At 47.7% G+C, this 25399-nt stretch overlaps 1 protein-coding gene across 2 annotated transcripts in view; it reads left to right on the top strand.

Annotated features, from left to right (window-relative positions):
- Positions 1 to 25399, top strand: part of LOC116372994 (protein diaphanous homolog 3) — a 211628-nt gene that overhangs the window by 6909 nt on the left and 179320 nt on the right. For both annotated transcript variants that reach the window (XM_031821585.1, XM_031821584.1), the window contains exon 3: positions 15888 to 16012. In XM_031821585.1, the coding sequence (XP_031677445.1) occupies positions 15888 to 16012 (125 nt within the window). The remainder of the gene's footprint in view (positions 1 to 15887; positions 16013 to 25399) is intronic.

Here is a 25399-nt window from a genome sequence, read left to right as displayed (position 1 = left end):
GCTTTATTGGCATGGGAAACATACCACTCTCTCAGTCCAATTCAAGGGGCTTTATTGGCGTGGGAAACATACCACTCTCTCAGTCCAATTCAAGGGGCTTTATTGGCGTGGGAAACATACCACTCTCTCAGTCCAATTCAAGGGGCTTTATTGGCGTGGGAAACATACCACTCTCTCAGTCCAATTCAAGGGGCTTTATTGGCATGGGAAACATACCACTCAGTCCAATTCAAGGGGCTTTATTGGCATGGGAAACATTAACAGATAATAAACAGAAGTGTAAATAAACAATAAACATGAACAGTAAAACATTACACTCACGGAAGTTCCAAAACAATAAAGACATTTCAAATGTCATTATGCGCAAATTGTTAAAATACAAAAGGGACAATAAAGATACATTTGAATTCGGGAAGTTGGAGTCATTAACACTAGTTTACATACACTTAGGTTGGAGTCATTAACACTAGTTTACATACACTTAGGTTGGAGTCATTAACACTAGTTTATATACACTTAGGTTGGAGTCATTAACACTAGTTTACATACACTTAGGTTGGAGTCATTAACACTAGTTTATATCCACTTAGGTTGGAGTCATTAACACTAGTTTACACACACTTAGGTTGGAGTCATTAACACTAGTTTACACACACTTAGGTTGGAGTCATTAACACTAGTTTACACACACTTAGGTTGGAGTCATTAAAACTAGTTTACATCCACTTAGGTTGGAGTCATTAACACTAGTTTACATCCACTTAGGTTGGAGTCATTAACACTAGTTTACATACACTTAGGTTGGAGTCATTAACACTAGTTTACATACACTTAGGGTCGAGTCATTAACACTAGTTTACATACACTTAGGTTGGAGTCATTAAAACTAGTTTATATTCACTTAGGTTGGAGTCATTAACACTAGTTTACATACACTTAGGTTGGAGTCATTAAAACTAGTTTATATTCACTTAGGTTGGAGTCATTAACACTAGTTTACATACACTTAGGTTGGAGTCATTAAAACTAGTTTACATACACTTAGGTTGGAGTCATTAAAACTAGTTTACATACACTTAGGTTGGAGTCATTACCACTAGTTTACATCCACTTAGGTTGGAGTCATTACCACTAGTTTACATCCACTTAGGTTGGAGTCATTACCACTAGTTTACATCCACTTAGGTTGGAGTCATTAACACTAGTTTACATCCACTTAGGTTGGAGTCATTAACACTAGTTTATATACACTTAGGTTGGAGTCATTAACACTAGTTTACATCCACTTAGGTTGGAGTCATTAACACTAGTTTACATCCACTTAGGTTGGAGTCATTAAAACTAGTTTACATCCACTTAGGTTGGAGTCATTAAAACTAGTTTACATACACTTAGGTTGGAGTCATTACAACTAGTTTACATCCACTTAGGTTGGAGTCATTAAAACGAGTTTACATCCACTTAGGTTGGAGTCATTAACACTAGTTTACATACACTTAGGTTGGAGTCATTAACACTAGTTTATATACACTTAGGTTGGAGTCATTAACACTAGTTTACATCCACTTAGGTTGGAGTCATTAACACTAGTTTACATCCACTTAGGTTGGAGTCATTAAAACTAGTTTACATCCACTTAGGTTGGAGTCATTAAAACTAGTTTACATACACTTAGGTTGGAGTCATTACAACTAGTTTACATCCACTTAGGTTGGAGTCATTAAAACGAGTTTACATCCACTTAGGTTGGAGTCATTAACACTAGTTTACATACACTTAGGTTGGAGTCATTAACACTAGTTTACATCCACTTAGGTTGGAGTCATTAACACTAGTTTACATACACTTAGGTTGGAGTCATTAACACTAGTTTACATCCACTTAGGTTGGAGTCATTACAACTAGTTTATATACACTTAGGTTGGAGTCATTAACACTAGTTTATATCCACTTAGGTTGGAGTCATTAACACTAGTTTACATACACTTAGGTTGGAGTCATTACAACTAGTTTATATACACTTAGGTTGGAGTCATTACAACTAGTTTATATACACCTAGGTTGGAGTCATTACAACTAGTTTACATACACTTAGGTTGGAGTCATTACAACTAGTTTACATCCACATAGGTTGGAGTCATTACAACTAGTTTACATACACTTAGGTTGGAGTCATTAAAACTAGTTTACATACACTTAGGTTGGAGTCATTAAAACTAGTTTTTCAACCACTCCACAAATTTATTGTTAACAAACTACAGTTCTGGCAAGTCGGTTAGGACATCTACTTTGTACATGACGCAAGTCATTTTTCCAACTGACTGAGCCTTTAAACAGCTTGGAAAATTCCATAAAATGATGTCATGGCTTTAGAAGCTTCTGATAGGCTAATTGACATCATGTGAGTCAATTGGAGGTGTACCTGGGGATGTATTTCAAGGCCTACCTTCAAATTCAGTGCCTCTTTGCTTGACATCATGGGAAAATCAAAACAAATCAGCCAAGACCTCAGAAGAAAATTGTAGAGCTCCACAAGTCTGGTTCATCTTTGGGAGCAATTTCCAAACACCTGAAGGTACCACGTTCATCTGTACAAACAATAGTTTGTAAGTATGAACACCATGGGACCACGCAGACATCATACCGCTCAGGAAGGAGATGCGCTCTGTCTCCTAGAAATGGACGTACTTTGGTGCGAAAAGTGCAAATCAATCCCAGTACAGCAACAAAGGACCTTGTGAAGATGCTGGAGGAAACAAGTACAAAAGTATCTATATTCACAGTAAAACGAGTCCTACATCGACATAACCTGAAAGGACGCTCAGCAAGGAAGAAGCCACTGCTCCAAAACCGCCATAAAAAAGCCAGACTACAGTTTGCAACTGCAAATGAGGACAAAGATTGTTATTTTTTTGAGAAATGTCCTCTGGTCTGATGAAACAAAAATAGAACTGTTTGGCCATAATGACCATCGTTATGTTTGGAGGAAAAAGGGGGAGGCTTGCAAGCCGAATAACATGTTTTTCCACCAACACCACTTTTCCATCAATTTCTACATAATTTGCCCTCGTTCCAAATTGAGTCCAATGCTTTTTTGAAATCAACAAAACATGAGAAGACTTTGCCTTTGTTTTAGTTTGTTTGTTCATTAGGGTGTGCAGGGTGAATACGTGGTCTGTTGTACGGCAATTTAGTAAAAAGCCAATTTTAAGGAAATGCACGAGTCTGGTGTTAATGATAATGCAGAGGGTTTTCCCAAGGTTACTGTTGACTCATATCCCCTGGTAGTTAATGATAATGCAGGGTATTTTCCCAAGGTTGCTGTTGACTCATATCCCCTGGTAGTTAATGATAATGCAGGGGATTTTCCCAAGGTTGCTGTTGACTCATGTCCCCTGGTAGTTAATGATAATGCAGGGGATTTTCCCAAGGTTACTGTTGACGCATATCCCCTGGTAGTTAATGATAATGCAGGGGATTTTCCCAAGGTTACTGTTGACCCATATCCCCAGGTAGTTAATGATAATGCAGGGAATGTTCCCAAGGTTACTGTTGACTCATATCCCCTGGTAGTTAATGATAATGCAGGGGATTTTCCCAAGGTTGCTGTTGACTCATATCCCCTGGTAGTTAATGCGCTCAAATTCGTCTCCTCAAAGGAAATTCGTCTCTAATCAAAGGGCTTCTACCCCCCCCCCCCCCACCGAGCCATAAGACTCCTGAACAGCTAATCAAAGAAGGCCTACCCGGTCCCCTCTTTTAGGGTGCTGCTACAGTCCTCTCTGTTTATTATCTATTATCTATGATCTATGTATATATACTTTACCTACATGTACATATTACCTCAATTACCTCGACTAACCGATGCCCCTCCACATTGACTCTGTACCGGTACCTCCTGTATATAGCCTCCACATTGAGTCTGTACCGTAACACCCTGTATATAGCCTCCACATTGACTCTGTACCGTAACACCCTGTATATAGCCTCCACATTGACTCTGTACTGTAACACCCTGTATATAGCCTCCACATTGACTCTGTACCGGTACCCCCTGTATATAGCCTCCACATTGACTCTGTACCGCAACACCCTGTATATAGCCTCCATATTGACTCTGTCCCGTAACACCCTGTATATAGCCTCCACATTGACTCTGTACCGTAACACCCTGTATATAGCCTCCACATTGACTCTGTACCGTAACACCCTGTATATAGCCTCCACATTGACTCTGTACCGTAACACCCTGTATATAGCCTCCATATTGACTCTGTACCGTAACCCCCTGTATATAGCCTCCACATTGACTCTGTACCGTAACACCCTGTATATAGCCTCCATATTGACTCTGTACCGGTGCCCCCTGTATATAGCCTCCACATTGACTCTGTACCGTAACACCCTGTATATAGCCTCCACATTGACTCTGTACCGTAACACCCTGTATATAGTCTCCACATTGACTCTGTACCGTAACACCCTGTATATAGCCTCCACATTGACTCTGTACCGTAATACCCGGTATATAGCCTCCACATTGACTCTGTACCGGTACATAGCCTCCACATTGACTCTGTACCGTAATACCCTGTATATAGCCTCCACATTGACTCTGTACCGGTACCCCCTGTGGATAGCCTCCACATTGACTCTGTACCGTAACACCCTGTATATAGCCTTCACATTGACTCTGTACCGTAACACCCTGTATATAGCCTCCACATTGACTCTGTACCGTAACACCCTGTATATAGCCTCCACATTGACTCTGTACCGTAACACCCTGTATATAGCCTCCACATTGAATCTGTACCGTAATACCCTGTATATAGCCTCCACATTGACTCTGTACCGTAACACCCTGTATATAGCCTCCACATTGACTCTGTACCGTAATACCCTGTATATAGCCTCCACATTGACTCTGTACCCTAACACCCTGTATATAGCCTCCACATTGACTCTGTACCGTAACACCCTGTATATAGCCTCCACATTGACTCTGTACCGTAACCCCCTGTATATAGCCTCCACATTGACTCTGTACCGTAACCCCCTGTATATAGCCTCCACATTGACTCTGTACCGTAATACCTGTATATAGCCTCCACATTGACTCTGTACCGTAACACCCTGTATATAGCCTCCACATTGACTCTGTACCGTAACCCCCTGTATATAGCCTCCACATTGACTCTGTACTGTAACACCCTGTATATAGCCTCCACATTGACTCTGTACCGTAACACCCTGTATATAGCCTCCACATTGACTCTGTACCGTAATACCCTGTATATAGCCTCCACATTGACTCTGTACCGTAATACCCTGTATATAGCCTCCACATTGACTCTGTACCGTAACACCCTGTATATAGCCTCCACATTGACTCAGTACCGTAATACCCTGTATATAGCCTCCACATTGACTCTGTACCGTAATACCCTGTATATAGCCTCCACATTGACTCTGTACCGTAATACCCTGTATATAGCCTCCACATTTACTCAGTACCGTAATACCCTGTATATAGCCTCCACATTGACTCTGTACCGTAATACCCTGTATATAGCCTCCACATTGACTCTGTACCGTAACACCCTGTATATAGCCTCCACATTGACTCTGTACCGTAACACCCTGTATATAGCCTCCACATTGACTCAGTACCGTAATACCCTGTATATAGCCTCCACATTGACTCTGTACCAGTACCCCCCTGTATATAGCCTCCACATTGACGCTTTACCGTAACACCCTGTATATAGCCTCCACATTGACTCTGTACCGTAACACCCTGTATATAGCCTCCACATTGACTCTGTACCGTAACACCCTGTATATAGTCTCCACATTGACTCTGTACCGTAACACCCTGTATATAGCCTCCACATTGACTCTGTACCGTAATACCCGGTATATAGCCTCCACATTGACTCTGTACCGGTACATAGCCTCCACATTGACTCTGTACCGTAATACCCTGTATATAGCCTCCACATTGACTCTGTACCGGTACCCCCCTGTGGATAGCCTCCACATTGACTCTGTACCGTAATACCCTGTATATAGCCTCCACATTGACTCTGTACCGTAATACCCTGTATATAGCCTCCACATTGACTCTGTACCCTAACACCCTGTATATAGCCTCCACATTGACTCTGTACCGTAACACCCTGTATATAGCCTCCACATTGACTCTGTACCGTAACCCCCTGTATATAGCCTCCACATTGACTCTGTACCGTAATACCCTGTATATAGCCTCCACATTGACTCTGTACCGTAACACCCTGTATATAGCCTCCACATTGACTCTGTACCGTAACCCCCTGTATATAGCCTCCACATTGACTCTGTACTGTAACACCCAGTGTATATAGCCTCAACATTGACTCTGTACCGTAACACCCTGTATATAGCCTCCACATTGACTCTGTACCGTAATACCCTGTATATAGCCTCCACATTGACTCTGTACCGTAATACCCTGTATATAGCCTCCACATTTACTCAGTACCGAAATACCCTGTATATAGCCTCCACATTGACTCTGTACCGTAATACCCTGTATATAGCCTCCACATTGACTCTGTACCGTAACACCCTGTATATAGCCTCCACATTGACTCTGTACCGTAACACCCTGTATATAGCCTCCACATTGACTCAGTACCGTAATACCCTGTATATAGCCTCCACATTGACTCTGTACCGTAACACCCTGTATATAGCCTCCACATTGACTCTGTACCGTAACACCCTGTATATAGCCTTCACATTGACTCTGTACCGTAACACCCTGTATATAGCCTCCACATTGACTCTGTACCGTAACACCCTGTATATAGCCTCCACATTGACTCTGTAGCGTAACACCCTGTATATAGCCTCCACATTGAATCTGTACCGTAATACCCTGTATATAGCCTCCACATTGACTCTGTACCCTAACACCCTGTATATAGCCTCCACATTGACTCTGTACCGTAACACCCTGTATATAGCCTCCACATTGACTCTGTACCGTAACCCCCTGTATATAGCCTCCACATTGACTCTGTACCGTAATACCCTGTATATAGCCTCCACATTGACTCTGTACCGTAACACCCTGTATATAGCCTCCACATTGACTCTGTACCGTAACCCCTGTATATAGCCTCCACATTGACTCTGTACTGTAACACCCAGTGTATATAGCCTCACATTGACTCTGTACCGTAACACCCTGTATATAGCCTCCACATTGACTCTGTACCGTAATACCCTGTATATAGCCTCCACATTGACTCTGTACCGTAATACCCTGTATATAGCCTCCACATTTACTCAGTACCGAAATAACCCTGTATATAGCCTCCACATTGACTCTGTACCGTAATACCCTGTATATAGCCTCCACATTGACTCTGTACCGTAACACCCTGTATATAGCCTCCACATTGACTCTGTACCGTAACACCCTGTATATAGCCTCCACATTGACTCAGTACCGTAATACCCTGTATATAGCCTCCACATTGACTCTGTACCCGTAACACCCTGTATATAGCCTCCACATTGACTCTGTACCGTAACACCCTGTATATAGCCTCCACATTGACTCTGTACCAGTACCCCCCCTGTATATAGCCTCCACATTGACTCTTTACCGTAACACCCTGTATATAGCCTCCACATTGACTCTGTACCGTAACACCCTGTATATAGCCTCCACATTGACTCTGTACCGTAACACCCTGTATATAGCCACCACATTGACTCTGTACCGTAACACCCTGTATATAGCCTCCACATTGACTATGTACCGTAACACCCTGTATATAGCCTCCACATTGACTCTGTACCGTAACACCCTGTATATAGCCTCCACATTGACTCTGTACCGTAACACCCTGTATATAGTCTCCACATTGACTCTGTACCGTAACACCCTGTATATAGCCTCCACATTGACTCTGTACCGTAACACCCTGTATATAGCCTCCACATTGACTCTGTACCAGTACCCCCCCTGTATATAGCCTCCACATTGACTCTTTACCGTAACACCCTGTATATAGCCTCCACATTGACTCTGTACCGTAACACCCTGTATATAGCCTCCACATTGACTCTGTACCGTAACACCCTGTATATAGCCTCCACATTGACTCTGTACCGTAACACCCTGTATATAGTCTCCACATTGACTCTGTACCGTAACACCCTGTATATAGGCTCCACATTGACTCTGTACCGTAATACCCTGTATATAGCCTCCACATTTACTCAGTACCGTAATACCCTGTATATAGCCTCCACATTGACTCTGTACCGTAATACCCTGTATATAGCCTCCACATTGACTCTGTACCGTAACACCCTGTATATAGCCTCCACATTGACTCTGTACCGTAACACCCTGTATATAGCCTCCACATTGACTCAGTACCGTAATACCCTGTATATAGCCTCCACATTGACTCTGTACCAGTACCCCCCTGTATATAGCCTCCACATTGACGCTTTACCGTAACACCCTGTATATAGCCTCCACATTGACTCTGTACCGTAACACCCTGTATATAGCCTCCACATTGACTCTGTACCGTAACACCCTGTATATAGTCTCCACATTGACTCTGTACCGTACACCCTGTATATAGCCTCCACATTGACTCTGTACCGTAATACCCGGTATATAGCCTCCACATTGACTCTGTACCGGTACATAGCCTCCACATTGACTCTGTACCGTAATACCCTGTATATAGCCTCCACATTGACTCTGTACCGGTACCCCCTGTGGATAGCCTCCACATTGACTCTGTACCGTAATACCCTGTATATAGCCTCCACATTGACTCTGTACCGTAATACCCTGTATATAGCCTCCACATTGACTCTGTACCCTAACACCCTGTATATAGCCTCCACATTGACTCTGTACCGTAACACCCTGTATATAGCCTCCACATTGACTCTGTACCGTAACCCCCTGTATATAGCCTCCACATTGACTCTGTACCGTAATACCCTGTATATAGCCTCCACATTGACTCTGTACCGTAACACCCTGTATATAGCCTCCACATTGACTCTGTACCGTAACCCCCTGTATATAGCCTCCACATTGACTCTGTACTGTAACACCCAGTGTATATAGCCTCAACATTGACTCTGTACCGTAACACCCTGTATATAGCCTCCACATTGACTCTGTACCGTAATACCCTGTATATAGCCTCCACATTGACTCTGTACCGTAATACCCTGTATATAGCCTCCACATTTACTCAGTACCGAAATACCCTGTATATAGCCTCCACATTGACTCTGTACCGTAATACCCTGTATATAGCCTCCACATTGACTCTGTACCGTAACACCCTGTATATAGCCTCCACATTGACTCTGTACCGTAACACCCTGTATATAGCCTCCACATTGACTCAGTACCGTAATACCCTGTATATAGCCTCCACATTGACTCTGTACCGTAACACCCTGTATATAGCCTCCACATTGACTCTGTACCGTAACACCCTGTATATAGCCTTCACATTGACTCTGTACCGTAACACCCTGTATATAGCCTCCACATTGACTCTGTACCGTAACACCCTGTATATAGCCTCCACATTGACTCTGTACCGTAACACCCTGTATATAGCCTCCACATTGAATCTGTACCGTAATACCCTGTATATAGCCTCCACATTGACTCTGTACCCTAACACCCTGTATATAGCCTCCACATTGACTCTGTACCGTAACACCCTGTATATAGCCTCCACATTGACTCTGTACCGTAACACCCTGTATATAGCCTCCACATTGACTCTGTACCGTAACACCCTGTATATAGTCTCCACATTGACTCTGTACCGTAACACCCTGTATATAGCCTCCACATTGACTCTGTACCGTAACACCCTGTATATAGCCTCCACATTGACTCTGTACCAGTACCCCCCTGTATATAGCCTCCACATTGACTCTTTACCGTAACACCCTGTATATAGCCTCCACATTGACTCTGTACCGTAACACCCTGTATATAGCCTCCACATTGACTCTGTACCGTAACACCCTGTATATAGCCTCCACATTGACTCTGTACCGTAACACCCTGTATATAGTCTCCACATTGACTCTGTACCGTAACACCCTGTATATAGGCTCCACATTGACTCTGTACCGTAATACCCTGTATATAGCCTCCACATTTACTCAGTACCGTAATACCCTGTATATAGCCTCCACATTGACTCTGTACCGTAATACCCTGTATATAGCCTCCACATTGACTCTGTACCGTAACACCCTGTATATAGCCTCCACATTGACTCTGTACCGTAACACCCTGTATATAGCCTCCACATTGACTCAGTACCGTAATACCCTGTATATAGCCTCCACATTGACTCTGTACCAGTACCCCCCCTGTATATAGCCTCCACATTGACGCTTTACCGTAACACCCTGTATATAGCCTCCACATTGACTCTGTACCGTAACACCCTGTATATAGCCTCCACATTGACTCTGTACCGTAACACCCTGTATATAGTCTCCACATTGACTCTGTACCGTAACACCCTGTATATAGCCTCCACATTGACTCTGTACCGTAATACCCGGTATATAGCCTCCACATTGACTCTGTACCGGTACATAGCCTCCACATTGACTCTGTACCGTAATACCCTGTATATAGCCTCCACATTGACTCTGTACCGGTACCCCCTGTGGATAGCCTCCACATTGACTCTGTACCGTAATACCCTGTATATAGCCTCCACATTGACTCTGTACCGTAATACCCTGTATATAGCCTCCACATTGACTCTGTACCCTAACACCCTGTATATAGCCTCCACATTGACTCTGTACCGTAACACCCTGTATATAGCCTCCACATTGACTCTGTACCGTAACCCCCTGTATATAGCCTCCACATTGACTCTGTACCGTAATACCCTGTATATAGCCTCCACATTGACTCTGTACCGTAACACCCTGTATATAGCCTCCACATTGACTCTGTACCGTAACCCCCTGTATATAGCCTCCACATTGACTCTGTACTGTAACACCCAGTGTATATAGCCTCAACATTGACTCTGTACCGTAACACCCTGTATATAGCCTCCACATTGACTCTGTACCGTAATACCCTGTATATAGCCTCCACATTGACTCTGTACCGTAATACCCTGTATATAGCCTCCACATTTACTCAGTACCGAAATACCCTGTATATAGCCTCCACATTGACTCTGTACCGTAATACCCTGTATATAGCCTCCACATTGACTCTGTACCGTAACACCCTGTATATAGCCTCCACATTGACTCTGTACCGTAACACCCTGTATATAGCCTCCACATTGACTCAGTACCGTAATACCCTGTATATAGCCTCCACATTGACTCTGTACCGTAACACCCTGTATATAGCCTCCACATTGACTCTGTACCGTAACACCCTGTATATAGCCTTCACATTGACTCTGTACCGTAACACCCTGTATATAGCCTCCACATTGACTCTGTACCGTAACACCCTGTATATAGCCTCCACATTGACTCTGTACCGTAACACCCTGTATATAGCCTCCACATTGAATCTGTACCGTAATACCCTGTATATAGCCTCCACATTGACTCTGTACCCTAACACCCTGTATATAGCCTCCACATTGACTCTGTACCGTAACACCCTGTATATAGCCTCCACATTGACTCTGTACCGTAACCCCCTGTATATAGCCTCCACATTGACTCTGTACCGTAATACCCTGTATATAGCCTCCACATTGACTCTGTACCGTAACACCCTGTATATAGCCTCCACATTGACTCTGTACCGTAATACCCTGTATATAGCCTCCACATTGACTCTGTACCGTAATACCCTGTATATAGCCTCCACATTTACTCAGTACCGAAATACCCTGTATATAGCCTCCACATTGACTCTGTACCGTAATACCCTGTATATAGCCTCCACATTGACTCTGTACCGTAACACCCTGTATATAGCCTCCACATTGACTCTGTACCGTAACACCCTGTATATAGCCTCCACATTGACTCAGTACCGTAATACCCTGTATATAGCCTCCACATTGACTCTGTACCGTAACACCCTGTATATAGCCTCCACATTGACTCTGTACCGTAACACCCTGTATATAGCCTCCACATTGACTCTGTACCAGTACCCCCCTGTATATAGCCTCCACATTGACTCTTTACCGTAACACCCTGTATATAGCCTCCACATTGACTCTGTACCGTAACACCCTGTATATAGCCTCCACATTGACTCTGTACCGTAACACCCTGTATATAGCCTCCACATTGACTCAGTACCGTAACACCCTGTATATAGCCTCCACATTGACTCTGTACCGTAACACCCTGTATATAGCCTCCACATTGACTCTGTACCGTAATACCCTGTATATAGCCTCCACATTGACTCTGTACCGTAATACCCTGTATATAGCCTCCACATTGACTCTGTACCGTAATACCCTGTATATAGCCTCCACATTGACTCTGTACCGTAATACCCTGTATATAGCCTCCACATTGACTCTGTACCGTAATACCCTGTATATAGCCTCCACATTGACTCTGTACCGTAATACCCTGTATATAGCCTCCACATTGACTCTGTACCGTAATACCCTGTATATAGCCTCCACATTGACTCTGTACCGTAATACCCTGTATATAGCCTCCACATTGACTCAGTACCGTACACCCTGTATATAGCCTCCACATTGACTCTGTACCGTAACACCCTGTATATAGCCTCCACATTGACTCTGTACCGTAATACCCTGTATATAGCCTCCACATTGACTCAGTACCGTAACACCCTGTATATAGCCTCCACATTGACTCTGTACCGTAACACCCTGTATATAGCCTCCACATTATTTTATTTGTTGCTTTTTCAATTTTTTTCTGAACACATTTCTCTTCTTAACGTCTTGTAAATAAGCATACAATTTGATTTGATTTGAGTTTTAGTTTGTGGTCTGTATATTTGATCATTTCATTGAGGATACCATCAACACCACAGGGATTTTTGGGGGTTGGAGGGTTTGGTATTTTTGTCCTGTAGATCATTAGATGTAATTGGAGAATCCAGTGGGTTCTGGTCGTCTTTAATCGTTGAAATTTAAGATTTGTATTTGATCATTATGTTTTTGCTGGGTGTTGGTTGTTATCGGGCCAAAAAAAGATTGGAGAAGTGGTTTACCCAGACATCTCTGTTTTGGATAGATATCTCTTCCTGTTCTTGTTTGTTTAGTGTTTTCCAATTTTTGCAGAAGTGGTTAGTCTTATCTTCCTCTCTCTCTCTATCTTCCTCTTCCTCTCTCTCTCTCTCCCTCCCTACTGACTCACAGGGATATTGGTATATTTATCTCTAGTCTGGGTGGAGAGGAGTGAGACAGAGAGAGAGAGAGCAGACAGGAAAGAGAGAAGCGTAGAGAGAAATCTCTGAGACTCGGTGTTTACCATAAGTGTGGTGATTTTGATTTCTAAGCGTCTGTGGAGAATTTCATGTGGAAGCCGGTGATGTTCTCCTTTAATCTCTCTCTTCCTGTATCTCCCTCTCTTCCTGTATCTCCCGCTCTCCTATTCTCTCTTCCTGTATCTCCCTCTCTTTTCTATTCTCTCTCTTCCTGTCTCTCTCTCTCTTCTCTATTCTCTCTCTTCCTGTCTCTCCCTCTCCTCTATTCTCTCTTCCTGTCTCTCCCTCTCTTCTCTATTCTCTCTCTTCCTGTCTATCCCTCTCTCCTATTCTCTCTTCCTGTCTCTCCCTCTCTTTTCTATTCTCTCTCTTCCTGTCTCTCCTCTATTCTCTCTTCCTGTCTCTCCCTCTCTTCTCTATTCTCTCTCTTCCTGTCTCTCCCTCTCTCCTATTCTCTCTTCCTGTCTCTCCCTCTCTCCTATTCTCTCTTCCTGTCTCTCCCTCTCTTTTCTATTATCTCTTCCTGTCTCTCCCTCTCTCCTATTCTCTCTTCCTGTCTCTCCCTCTCCTCTAGTCTCTCTGTCTTCATCTCTCCCTCACGCCATTCTGTCTCCATCTCTCCCTCACTCTGTTCTCTCTGTCTCCATCTCTCCCTCACTCTGTTCTGTCTCCATCTCTCCCTCACTCTGTTCTGTCTCCGTCTCTCCCTCACTTTGTTCTCTCTGTCTCCATCTCTCCCTCACTTTGTTCTCTCTGTCTCCATCTCTCCCTCACTCCGTTCTGTCTCCATCTCTCCCTCACTCCGTTCTCTCCCTCACTACGTTCTCCCTCCCTCACTCCGTTCTCTCCCTCACTACGTTCTCCCTCCCTCACTCCGTTCTCTCCCTCACTCCGTTCTCTCCCTCACTCCGTTCTCTCTCTCACTCCGTTCTCTCTCTCACTCCGTTCTCTCTGTCTCCATCTCTCCCTCACTCCGTTCTCTCTCTCTTCCTGTCTCTCCCTCACTCCGTTCTCTCTCTCTTCCTGTCTCTCCCTCCAGTGCTTGTGAATGTGTCTGTAAACATGTCTCTGTGTATCAGCAAAGTGACTGAGAAGCTTAGCTACTGTAGACCTCTATGTGTCCCAAATGACACGCCATGCCCTATATGGAGCACTACTTTTGGTCGGGGTTCTGGTTAAAAGTAGTGCACTAAAAACAGAATAGGGTATAATTTGGGAAACGACTCGTTCCTGTCCTCTCTCTCTCCTTTATTCCTGTATGAGTATTAGAGTGTTAGAAATGGGACTGTAAAAAAGGACTTGTGACTCAACGGCTTCCTGCTTTGTGTTCACATGATAATGAGTCATGTTCTAGATTAGTGTCAACTAGGATGTGATAATGAGTCATGTTCTAGATTAGTGTCAGCTAGGATGTGATAATGAGTCATGTTCTAGATTAGTGTCAGCTAGGATGTGATAATGAGTCATGTTCTAGATTAGTGTCAGCTAGGATGTGATAATGAGTCATGTTCTAGATTAGTGTCAGCTAGGATGTGATAATGAGTCATGTTCTAGATTAGTGTCAGCTAGGATGTGATAATGAGTCATGTTCTAGATTAGTGTCAGCTAGGATGTGATAATGAGTCATGTTCTAGATTAGTGTCAGCTAGGATGTGATAATGAGTCATGTTCTAGATTAGTGTCAACTAGGATGTGATAATGAGTCATGTTCTAGATTAGTGTCAGCTAGGATGTGATAATGAGTCATGTTCTAGATTAGTGTCAACTAGGACGTGATAATGAGTCATGTTCTAGATTAGTGTCAGCTAGGATGTGATAATGAGTCATGTTCTAGATTAGTGTCAGCTAGGATGTGATAATGAGTCATGTTCTAGATTAGTGTCAGCTAGGATGTGATAATGAGTCATGTTCTAGATTAGTGTCAGCTAGGATGTGATAATGAGTCATGTCCTAGATTAGTGTCAGCTAGGATGTGATAATGAGTCATGTTCTAGATTAGTGTCAGCTAGGATGTGATAATGAGTCATGTTCTAGATTAGTGTCAACTAGGACGTGATAATGAGTCATGTTCTAGATTAGTGTCAGCTAGGACGTGATAATGAGTTCTAGAATCACACACACTGGTGACTGATTTGTCCCTGGTGTGAGTGTGTGTCTTCAGCTTGAGCTGGTCTGAGGCAGCGCTGTGATTGGTGCAGGCAGTGCTGTGCCTCAGGTCACACACACACCAGATTATAATACAACACTCCTCACTGGAGACTCAGAACCAGCAGAACCAGATCCAGTCCAACAGAGACACTGTGCTGCACCTTGCCATCTTCTGAGTACATGAAGCAACAAGGCGTTGTTTAATCTCTCCTCTCTGTGTGTGTTTGTGTGTGTGTGTGTGTGTGTCTAGTCTCAGCGGAGTCCCTGGAGAAGAACCTAGTTCAGATGGAGAGACAGCTGGTCCAACTAGAGAGAGATCTGGACACCTTCTCCTCTCCTGACGACTCTGAAGATCTCTTCACTGCCAAGATGTCTATATCCTTTACTTCAGACAGATTACACACACACACACACACGCACACACACACACGCACACACGCACACACACACACACACACACACACACACACACACACACACACACACACACACACACACAGACAGACAGTGACTCCAGTGTTTTTTCTACATATACAATTCTTGGGCGGGCCACCAAAGTGGCCTCTGACTGGGTGTCTGGTAGTCAGAACAGGGTTGGCCCCACCTCTCTCTGGCCCATCTCTCTCTGGCCCCACCTCTCTCTGGCCCCACCTCTCTCTGGCCCTACCTCTTTCTGGCCCTACCTCTTTCTGGCCCCACCTCTCTCTGGCCCTACCTCTTTCTGGCCCCACCTCTCTCTGGCCCTACCTCTCTCTGGCCCTACCTCTCTCTGGCCCCACCTCTTTCTGGCCCCACCTCTCTCTGGCCCTACCTCTCTCTGGCCCCACCTCTCTCTGGCCCCACCTCTCTCTGGCCCCACCTCTCTCTGGCCCCACCTCTCTCTGGCCCTACCTCTCTCTGGCCCTACCTCTCTCTGGCCCTACCTCTCTCTGGCCCCACCTCTTTCTGGCCCCACCTACTCTGGCCCTACCTCTCTCTGGCCCCACCTCTCTCTGGCCCCACCTCTCTCTGGCCCTACCTCTTTCTGGCCCCACCTCTCTCTGGCCCTACCTCTTTCTGGCCCCACCTCTCTCTGGCCCCACCCTCTCTACATCACTCAGCATCACCCCGTGTCATTACAGCTTAGCAGACCAGCCCTGTATTCTTGGTGCTGTGTGTGTGTGTGTGTGTGTGTGTGTGTGTGTGTGTGTGTGTGTGTGTGTGTGAAAAATATATTGAATACTGAGAGTAGTGAACTTGTACACACACCTGTGCTTGCTGCAGTGTGTGTCAGTCTCACCTAGGTCCATTCAGTAGACCGTTGTCCTCCCACAGCGTCTCTCACAGTGTGTCAGTCTCACCCAGGTCCATTCAGTAGACCGTTGTCCTCCCACAGCGTCTCTCACAGTGTGTCAGTGTCACCTAGGTCCATTCAGTAGACCGTTGTCCTCCCACAGCGTCTCTCACAGTGTGTCAGTGTCACCTAGGTCCATTCAGTAGACCGTTGTCCTCCCACAGCGTCTCTCACAGTGTGTCAGTCTCACCCAGGTCCATTCAGTAGACCGTTGTCCTCCCACAGCGTCTCTCACAGTGTGTCAGTCTCACCTAGGTCCATTCAGTAGACCGTTGTCCTCCCACAGCGTCTCTCACAGTGTGTCAGTGTCACCCAGGTCCATTCAGTAGACCGTTGTCCTCCCACAGCGTCTTTCACAGTGTGTCAGTCTCACCTAGGTCCATTCAGTAGACCGTTGTCCTCCCACAGCGTCTCTCACAGTGTGTCAGTCTCACCTAGGTCCAATCAGTAGACCGTTGTCCTCCCACAGCGTCTCTCACAGTGTGTCAGTGTCACCTAGGTCCATTCAGTAGACCGTTGTCCTCCCACAGCGTCTCTCACAGTGTGTCAGTCTCACCCAGGTCCATTCAGTAGACCGTTGTCCTCCCACAGCGTCTCTCACAGTGTGTCAGTCTCACCCAGGTCCATTCAGTAGACCGTTGTCCTCCCACAGCGTCTTTCACAGTGTGTCAGTCTCACCTAGGTCCATTCAGTAGACCGTTGTCCTCCCACAGCGTCTCTCACAGTGTGTCAGTCTCACCCAGGTCCATTCAGTAGACCGTTGTCCTCCCACAGCGTCTTTCACAGTGTGTCAGTCTCACCTAGGTCCATTCAGTAGACCGTTGTCCTCCCACAGAGTCTCTCACAGTGTGTCAGTCTCACCTAGGTCCATTCAGTAGACCGTTGTCCTCCCACAGCGTCTCTCACAGTGTGTCAGTCTCACCTAGGTCCATTCAGTAGACCGTTGTCCTCCCACAGCGTCTCTCACAGTGTGTCAGTGTCACCCAGGTCCATTCAGTAGACCGTTGTCCTCCCACAGCGTCTCTCACAGTGTGTCAGTCTCACCTAGGTCCATTCAGTAGACCGTTGTCCTCCCACAGCGTCTCTCACAGTGTGTCAGTCTCACCCAGGTCCATTCAGTAGACCGTTGTCCTCACACAGCGTCTCTCACAGTGTGTCAGTCTCACCTAGGTCCATTCAGTAGACCGTTGTCCTCCCACAGCGTCTCTCACAGTGTGTCAGTCTCACCCAGGTCCATTCAGTAGACCGTTGTCCTCCCACAGCGTCTCTCACAGTGTGTCAGTGTCACCCAGGTCCATTCAGTAGACCGTTGTCCTCCCACAGCGTCTTTCACAGTGTGTCAGTCTCACCTAGGTCCATTCAGTAGACCGTTGTCCTCCCACAGCGTCTCTCACAGTGTGTCAGTCTCACCTAGGTCCAATCAGTAGACCGTTGTCCTCCCACAGCGTCTCTCACAGTGTGTCAGTGTCACCTAGGTCCATTCAGTAGACCGTTGTCCTCCCACAGCGTCTCTCACAGTGTGTCAGTCTCACCCAGGTCCATTCAGTAGACCGTTGTCCTCCCACAGCGTCTCTCACAGTGTGTCAGTCTCACCCAGGTCCATTCAGTAGACCGTTGTCCTCCCACAGCGTCTTTCACAGTGTGTCAGTCTCACCTAGGTCCATTCAGTAGACCGTTGTCCTCCCACAGCGTCTCTCACAGTGTGTCAGTCTCACCCAGGTCCATTCAGTAGACCGTTGTCCTCCCACAGCGTCTTTCACAGTGTGTCAGTCTCACCTAGGTCCATTCAGTAGACCGTTGTCCTCCCACAGAGTCTCTCACAGTGTGTCAGTCTCACCTAGGTCCATTCAGTAGACCGTTGTCCTCCCACAGCGTCTCTCACAGTGTGTCAGTCTCACCTAGGTCCATTCAGTAGACCGTTGTCCTCCCACAGCGTCTCTCACAGTGTGTCAGTGTCACCCAGGTCCATTCAGTAGACCGTTGTCCTCCCACAGCGTCTCTCACAGTGTGTCAGTCTCACCTAGGTCCATTCAGTAGACCGTTGTCCTCCCACAGCGTCTCTCACAGTGTGTCAGTCTCACCTAGGTCCATTCAGTAGACCGTTGTCCTCCCACAGCGTCTCTCACAGTGTGTCAGTGTCACCCAGGTCCATTCAGTAGACCGTTGTCCTCCCACAGCGTCTTTCACAGTGTGTCAGTCTCACCCAGGTCCATTCAGTAGACCGTTGTCCTCCCACAGCGTCTCTCACAGTGTGTCAGTGTCACCCAGGTCCATTCAGTAGACCGTTGTCCTCCCACAGCGTCTCTCACAGTGTGTCAGTCTCACCTAGGTCCATTCAGTAGACCGTTGTCCTCCCACAGCGTCTCTCACAGTGTGTCAGTGTCACCCAGGTCCATTCAGTAGACCGTTGTCCTCCCACAGCGTCTCTCACAGTGTGTCAGTGTCACCCAGGTCCATTCAGTAGACCGTTGTCCTCCCACAGCGTCTTTCACAGTGTGTCAGTCTCACCCAGGTCCATTCAGTAGACCGTTGTCCTCCCACAGCGTCTCTCACAGTGTGTCAGTCTCACCTAGGTCCATTCAGTAGACCGTTGTCCTCCCACAGCGTCTCTCACAGTGTGTCAGTCTCACCCAGGTCCATTCAGTAGACCGTTGTCCTCCCACAGCGTCTCTCACAGTGTGTCAGTGTCACCCAGGTCCATTCAGTAGACCGTTGTCCTCCCACAGCGTCTCTCACAGTGTGTCAGTGTCACCCAGGTCCATTCAGTAGACCGTTGTCCTCCCACAGCGTCTCTCACAGTGTGTCAGTCTCACCCAGGTCCATTCAGTAGACCGTTGTCCTCCCACAGCGTCTCTCACAGTGTGTCAGTCTCACCTAGGTCCATTCAGTAGACCGTTGTCCTCCCACAGCGTCTCTCACAGTGTGTCAGTCTCACCTAGGTCCATTCAGTAGACCGTTGTCCTCCCACAGCGTCTCTCACATTGTGTCAGTGTCACCCAGGTCCATTCAGTAGACCGTTGTCCTCCCACAGCGTCTCTCACAGTGTGTCAGTCTCACCCAGGTCCATTCAGTAGACCGTTGTCCTCCCACAGCGTCTCTCACAGTGTGTCAGTCTCACCTAGGTCCATTCAGTAGACCGTTGTCCTCCCACAGCGTCTCTCACAGTGTGTCAGTCTCACCTAGGTCCATTCAGTAGACCGTTGTCCTCCCACAGCATCTCTCACAGTGTGTCAGTCTCACCTAGGTCCATTCAGTAGACCGTTGTCCTCCCACAGCGTCTCTCACAGTGTGTCAGTCTCACCTAGGTCCATTCAGTAGACCGTTGTCCTCCCACAGCGTCTCTCACAGTGTGTCAGTCTCACCTAGGTCCATTCAGTAGACCGTTGTCCTCCCACAGCGTCTCTCACAGTGTGTCAGTGTCACCCAGGTCCATTCAGTAGACCGTTGTCCTCCCACAGAGTCTCTCACAGTGTGTCAGTGTCACCCAGGTCCAATCAGTAGACCGTTGTCCTCCCACAGCGTCTCTCACAGTGTGTCAGTGTCACCCAGGTCCATTCAGTAGACCGTTGTCCTCCCACAGCGTCTCTCATAGTGTGTCAGTGTCACCCAGGTCCATTCAGTAGACCGTTGTCTTCCCACAGCGTCTCTCACAGTGTGTCAGTCTCACCCAGGTCCATTCAGTAGACCGTTGTCCTCCCACAGCGTCTCTCACAGTGTGTCAGTGTCACCCAGGTCCAATCAGTAGACCGTTGTCCTCCCACAGCGTCTCTCACAGTGTGTCAGTGTCACCCAGGTCCATTCAGTAGACCGTTGTCCTCCCACAGCGTCTCTCACAGTGTGTCAGTCTCACCCAGGTCCATTCAGTAGACCGTTGTCCTCCCACAGCGTCTCTCACAGTGTGTCAGTCTCACCTAGGTCCATTCAGTAGACCGTTGTCCTCCGCTGACTGTGCTTTCATTCTCCCTCCTCCCACAGCGTCTCTCACAGTGTGTCAGTCTCACCTAGGTCCATTCAGTAGACCGTTGTCCTCCCACAGCGTCTCTCACAGTGTGTCAGTGTCACCCAGGTCCATTCAGTAGACCGTTGTCCTCCCACAGCGTCTCTCACAGTGTGTCAGTGTCACCCAGGTCCATTCAGTAGACCGTTGTCCTCCCACAGCGTCTTTCACAGTGTGTCAGTCTCACCCAGGTCCATTCAGTAGACCGTTGTCCTCCCACAGCGTCTCTCACAGTGTGTCAGTCTCACCTAGGTCCATTCAGTAGACCGTTGTCCTCCCACAGCGTCTCTCACAGTGTGTCAGTCTCACCCAGGTCCATTCAGTAGACCGTTGTCCTCCCACAGCGTCTCTCACAGTGTGTCAGTGTCACCCAGGTCCATTCAGTAGACCGTTGTCCTCCCACAGCGTCTCTCACAGTGTGTCAGTGTCACCCAGGTCCATTCAGTAGACCGTTGTCCTCCCACAGCGTCTCTCACAGTGTGTCAGTCTCACCCAGGTCCATTCAGTAGACCGTTGTCCTCCCACAGCGTCTCTCACAGTGTGTCAGTCTCACCTAGGTCCATTCAGTAGACCGTTGTCCTCCCACAGCGTCTCTCACAGTGTGTCAGTCTCACCTAGGTCCATTCAGTAGACCGTTGTCCTCCCACAGCGTCTCTCACATTGTGTCAGTGTCACCCAGGTCCATTCAGTAGACCGTTGTCCTCCCACAGCGTCTCTCACAGTGTGTCAGTCTCACCCAGGTCCATTCAGTAGACCGTTGTCCTCCCACAGCGTCTCTCACAGTGTGTCAGTCTCACCTAGGTCCATTCAGTAGACCGTTGTCCTCCCACAGCGTCTCTCACAGTGTGTCAGTCTCACCTAGGTCCATTCAGTAGACCGTTGTCCTCCCACAGCATCTCTCACAGTGTGTCAGTCTCACCTAGGTCCATTCAGTAGACCGTTGTCCTCCCACAGCGTCTCTCACAGTGTGTCAGTCTCACCTAGGTCCATTCAGTAGACCGTTGTCCTCCCATAGCGTCTCTCACAGTGTGTCAGTCTCACCTAGGTCCATTCAGTAGACCGTTGTCCTCCCACAGCGTCTCTCACAGTGTGTCAGTGTCACCCAGGTCCATTCAGTAGACCGTTGTCCTCCCACAGAGTCTCTCACAGTGTGTCAGTGTCACCCAGGTCCAATCAGTAGACCGTTGTCCTCCCACAGCGTCTCTCACAGTGTGTCAGTGTCACCCAGGTCCATTCAGTAGACCGTTGTCCTCCCACAGCGTCTCTCATAGTGTGTCAGTGTCACCCAGGTCCATTCAGTAGACCGTTGTCTTCCCACAGCGTCTCTCACAGTGTGTCAGTCTCACCCAGGTCCATTCAGTAGACCGTTGTCCTCCCACAGCGTCTCTCACAGTGTGTCAGTGTCACCCAGGTCCAATCAGTAGACCGTTGTCCTCCCACAGCGTCTCTCACAGTGTGTCAGTGTCACCCAGGTCCATTCAGTAGACCGTTGTCCTCCCACAGCGTCTCTCACAGTGTGTCAGTCTCACCCAGGTCCATTCAGTAGACCGTTGTCCTCCCACAGCGTCTCTCACAGTGTGTCAGTCTCACCTAGGTCCATTCAGTAGACCGTTGTCCTCCGCTGACTGTGCTTTCATTCTCCCTCCTCCCACAGCGTCTCTCACAGTGTGTCAGTCTCACCTAGGTCCATTCAGTAGACCGTTGTCCTCCCACAGCGTCTCTCACAGTGTGTCAGTCTCACCCAGGTCCATTCAGTAGACCGTTGTCCTCCCACAGCGTCTCTCACAGTGTGTCAGTCTCACCTAGGTCCATTCAGTAGACCGTTGTCCTCCCACAGCGTCTCTCACAGTGTGTCAGTCTCACCTAGGTCCATTCAGTAGACCGTTGTCCTCCCACAGCGTCTCTCACAGTGTGTCAGTCTCACCTAGGTCCAATCAGTAGACCGTTGTCCTCCCACAGCGTCTCTCACAGTGTGACAGTCTCACCCAGGTCCATTCAGTAGACCGTTGTCCTCCCACAGCGTCTCTCACAGTGTGTCAGTGTCACCCAGGTCCATTCAGTAGACCGTTGTCCTCCCACAGCGTCTCTCACAGTGTGTCAGTGTCACCCAGGTCCATTCAGTAGACCGTTGTCCTCCGCTGACTGTGCTTTCATTCTCCCTCCTCCCACAGCGTCTCTCACAGTGTGTCAGTCTCACCTAGGTCCATTCAGTAGACCGTTGTCCTCCCACAGCGTCTCTCACAGTGTGTCAGTCTCACCTAGGTCCATTCAGTAGACCGTTGTCCTCCGCTGACTGTGCTTTCATTCTCCCTCCTCCCACAGCGTCTCTCACAGTGTGTCAGTCTCACCTAGGTCCATTCAGTAGACCGTTGTCCTCCGCTGACTGTGCTTTCATTCTCCCTCCTCCCACAGCGTCTCTCACAGTGTGTCAGTCTCACCTAGGTCCATTCAGTAGACCGTTGTCCTCCGCTGACTGTGCTTTCATTCTCCCTCCTCCCACAGCGTGTCAGTCTCACCTAGGTCCATTCAGTAGACCGTTGTCCTCCGCTGACTGTGCTTTCATTCTCCCTCCTCCCACAGCGTCTCTCACAGTGTGTCAGTCTCACACAGGTCCATTCAGTAGACCGTTGTCCTCCCACAGCGTCTCTCACAGTGTGTCAGTCTCACCTAGGTCCATTCAGTAGACCGTTGTCCTCCCACAGCGTCTCTCACAGTGTGTCAGTCTCACCTAGGTCCATTCAGTAGACCGTTGTCCTCCCACAGCGTCTCTCACAGTGTGTCAGTCTCACCCAGGTCCATTCAGTAGACCGTTGTCCTCCCACAGCGTCTCTCACAGTGTGTCAGTCTCACCCAGGTCCAATCAGTAGACCGTTGTCCTCCCACAGCGTCTCTCACAGTGTGTCAGTGTCACCCAGGTCCATTCAGTAGACCGTTGTCCTCCCACAGCGTCTCTCACAGCGTGTCAGTCTCACCTAGGTCCATTCAGTAGACCGTTGTCCTCCCACAGCGTGTCAGTCTCACCTAGGTCCAATCAGTAGACCGTTGTCCTCCGCTGACTGTGCTTTCATTCTCCCTCCTCCCACAGCGTCTCTCACAGTGTGTCAGTCTCACCCAGGTCCATTCAGTAGACCGTTGTCCTCCCACAGCGTCTCTCACAGTGTGTCAGTGTCACCCAGGTCCATTCAGTAGACCGTTGTCCTCCGCTGACTGTGCTTTCATTCTCCCTCCTCCCACAGCGTCTCTCACAGTGTGTCAGTCTCACCTAGGTCCATTCAGTAGACCGTTGTCCTCCCACAGCGTCTCTCACAGTGTGTCAGTCTCACCTAGGTCAATTCAGTAGACCGTTGTCCTCCGCTGACTGTGCTTTCATTCTCCCTCCTCCCACAGCGTCTCTCACAGTGTGTCAGTCTCACCTAGGTCCATTCAGTAGACCGTTGTCCTCCGCTGACTGTGCTTTCATTCTCCCTCCTCCCACAGCGTCTCTCACAGTGTGTCAGTCTCACCTAGGTCCATTCAGTAGACCGTTGTCCTCCGCTGACTGTGCTTTCATTCTCCCTCCTCCCACAGCGTGTCAGTCTCACCTAGGTCCATTCAGTAGACCGTTGTCCTCCGCTGACTGTGCTTTCATTCTCCCTCCTCCCACAGCGTCTCTCACAGTGTGTCAGTCTCACCCAGGTCCATTCAGTAGACCGTTGTCCTCCCACAGCGTCTCTCACAGTGTGTCAGTCTCACCTAGGTCCATTCAGTAGACCGTTGTCCTCCCACAGCGTCTCTCACAGTGTGTCAGTCTCACCTAGGTCCATTCAGTAGACCGTTGTCCTCCCACAGCGTCTCTCACAGTGTGTCAGTCTCACCCAGGTCCATTCAGTAGACCGTTGTCCTCCCACAGCGTCTCTCACAGTGTGTCAGTCTCACCCAGGTCCAATCAGTAGACCGTTGTCCTCCCACAGCGTCTCTCACAGTGTGTCAGTGTCACCCAGGTCCATTCAGTAGACCGTTGTCCTCCCACAGCCTCTCTCACAGTGTGTCAGTCTCACCTAGGTCCATTCAGTAGACCGTTGTCCTCCCACAGCGTGTCAGTCTCACCTAGGTCCAATCAGTAGACCGTTGTCCTCCGCTGACTGTGCTTTCATTCTCCCTCCTCCCACAGCGTCTCTCACAGTGTGTCAGTCTCACCTAGGTCCATTCAGTAGACCGTTGTCCTCCGCTGACTGTGCTTTCATTCTCCCTCCTCCCACAGCGTCTCTCACAGTGTGTCAGTCTCACCCAGGTCCATTCAGTAGACCGTTGTCCTCCCACAGCGTCTCTCACAGTGTGTCAGTGTCACCCAGGTCCATTCAGTAGACCGTTGTCCTCCGCTGACTGTGCTTTCATTCTCCCTCCTCCCACAGCGTCTCTCACAGTGTGTCAGTCTCACCCAGGTCCATTCAGT

Source organism: Oncorhynchus kisutch, unplaced genomic scaffold, assembly GCF_002021735.2.
Source record: "Oncorhynchus kisutch isolate 150728-3 unplaced genomic scaffold, Okis_V2 scaffold3994, whole genome shotgun sequence".
NCBI classification, from domain to species: domain Eukaryota; kingdom Metazoa; phylum Chordata; class Actinopteri; order Salmoniformes; family Salmonidae; genus Oncorhynchus; species Oncorhynchus kisutch.
Note: the sequence above shows the minus strand (reverse complement) of the source record. Positions and strands in the feature narration are given on the sequence as shown.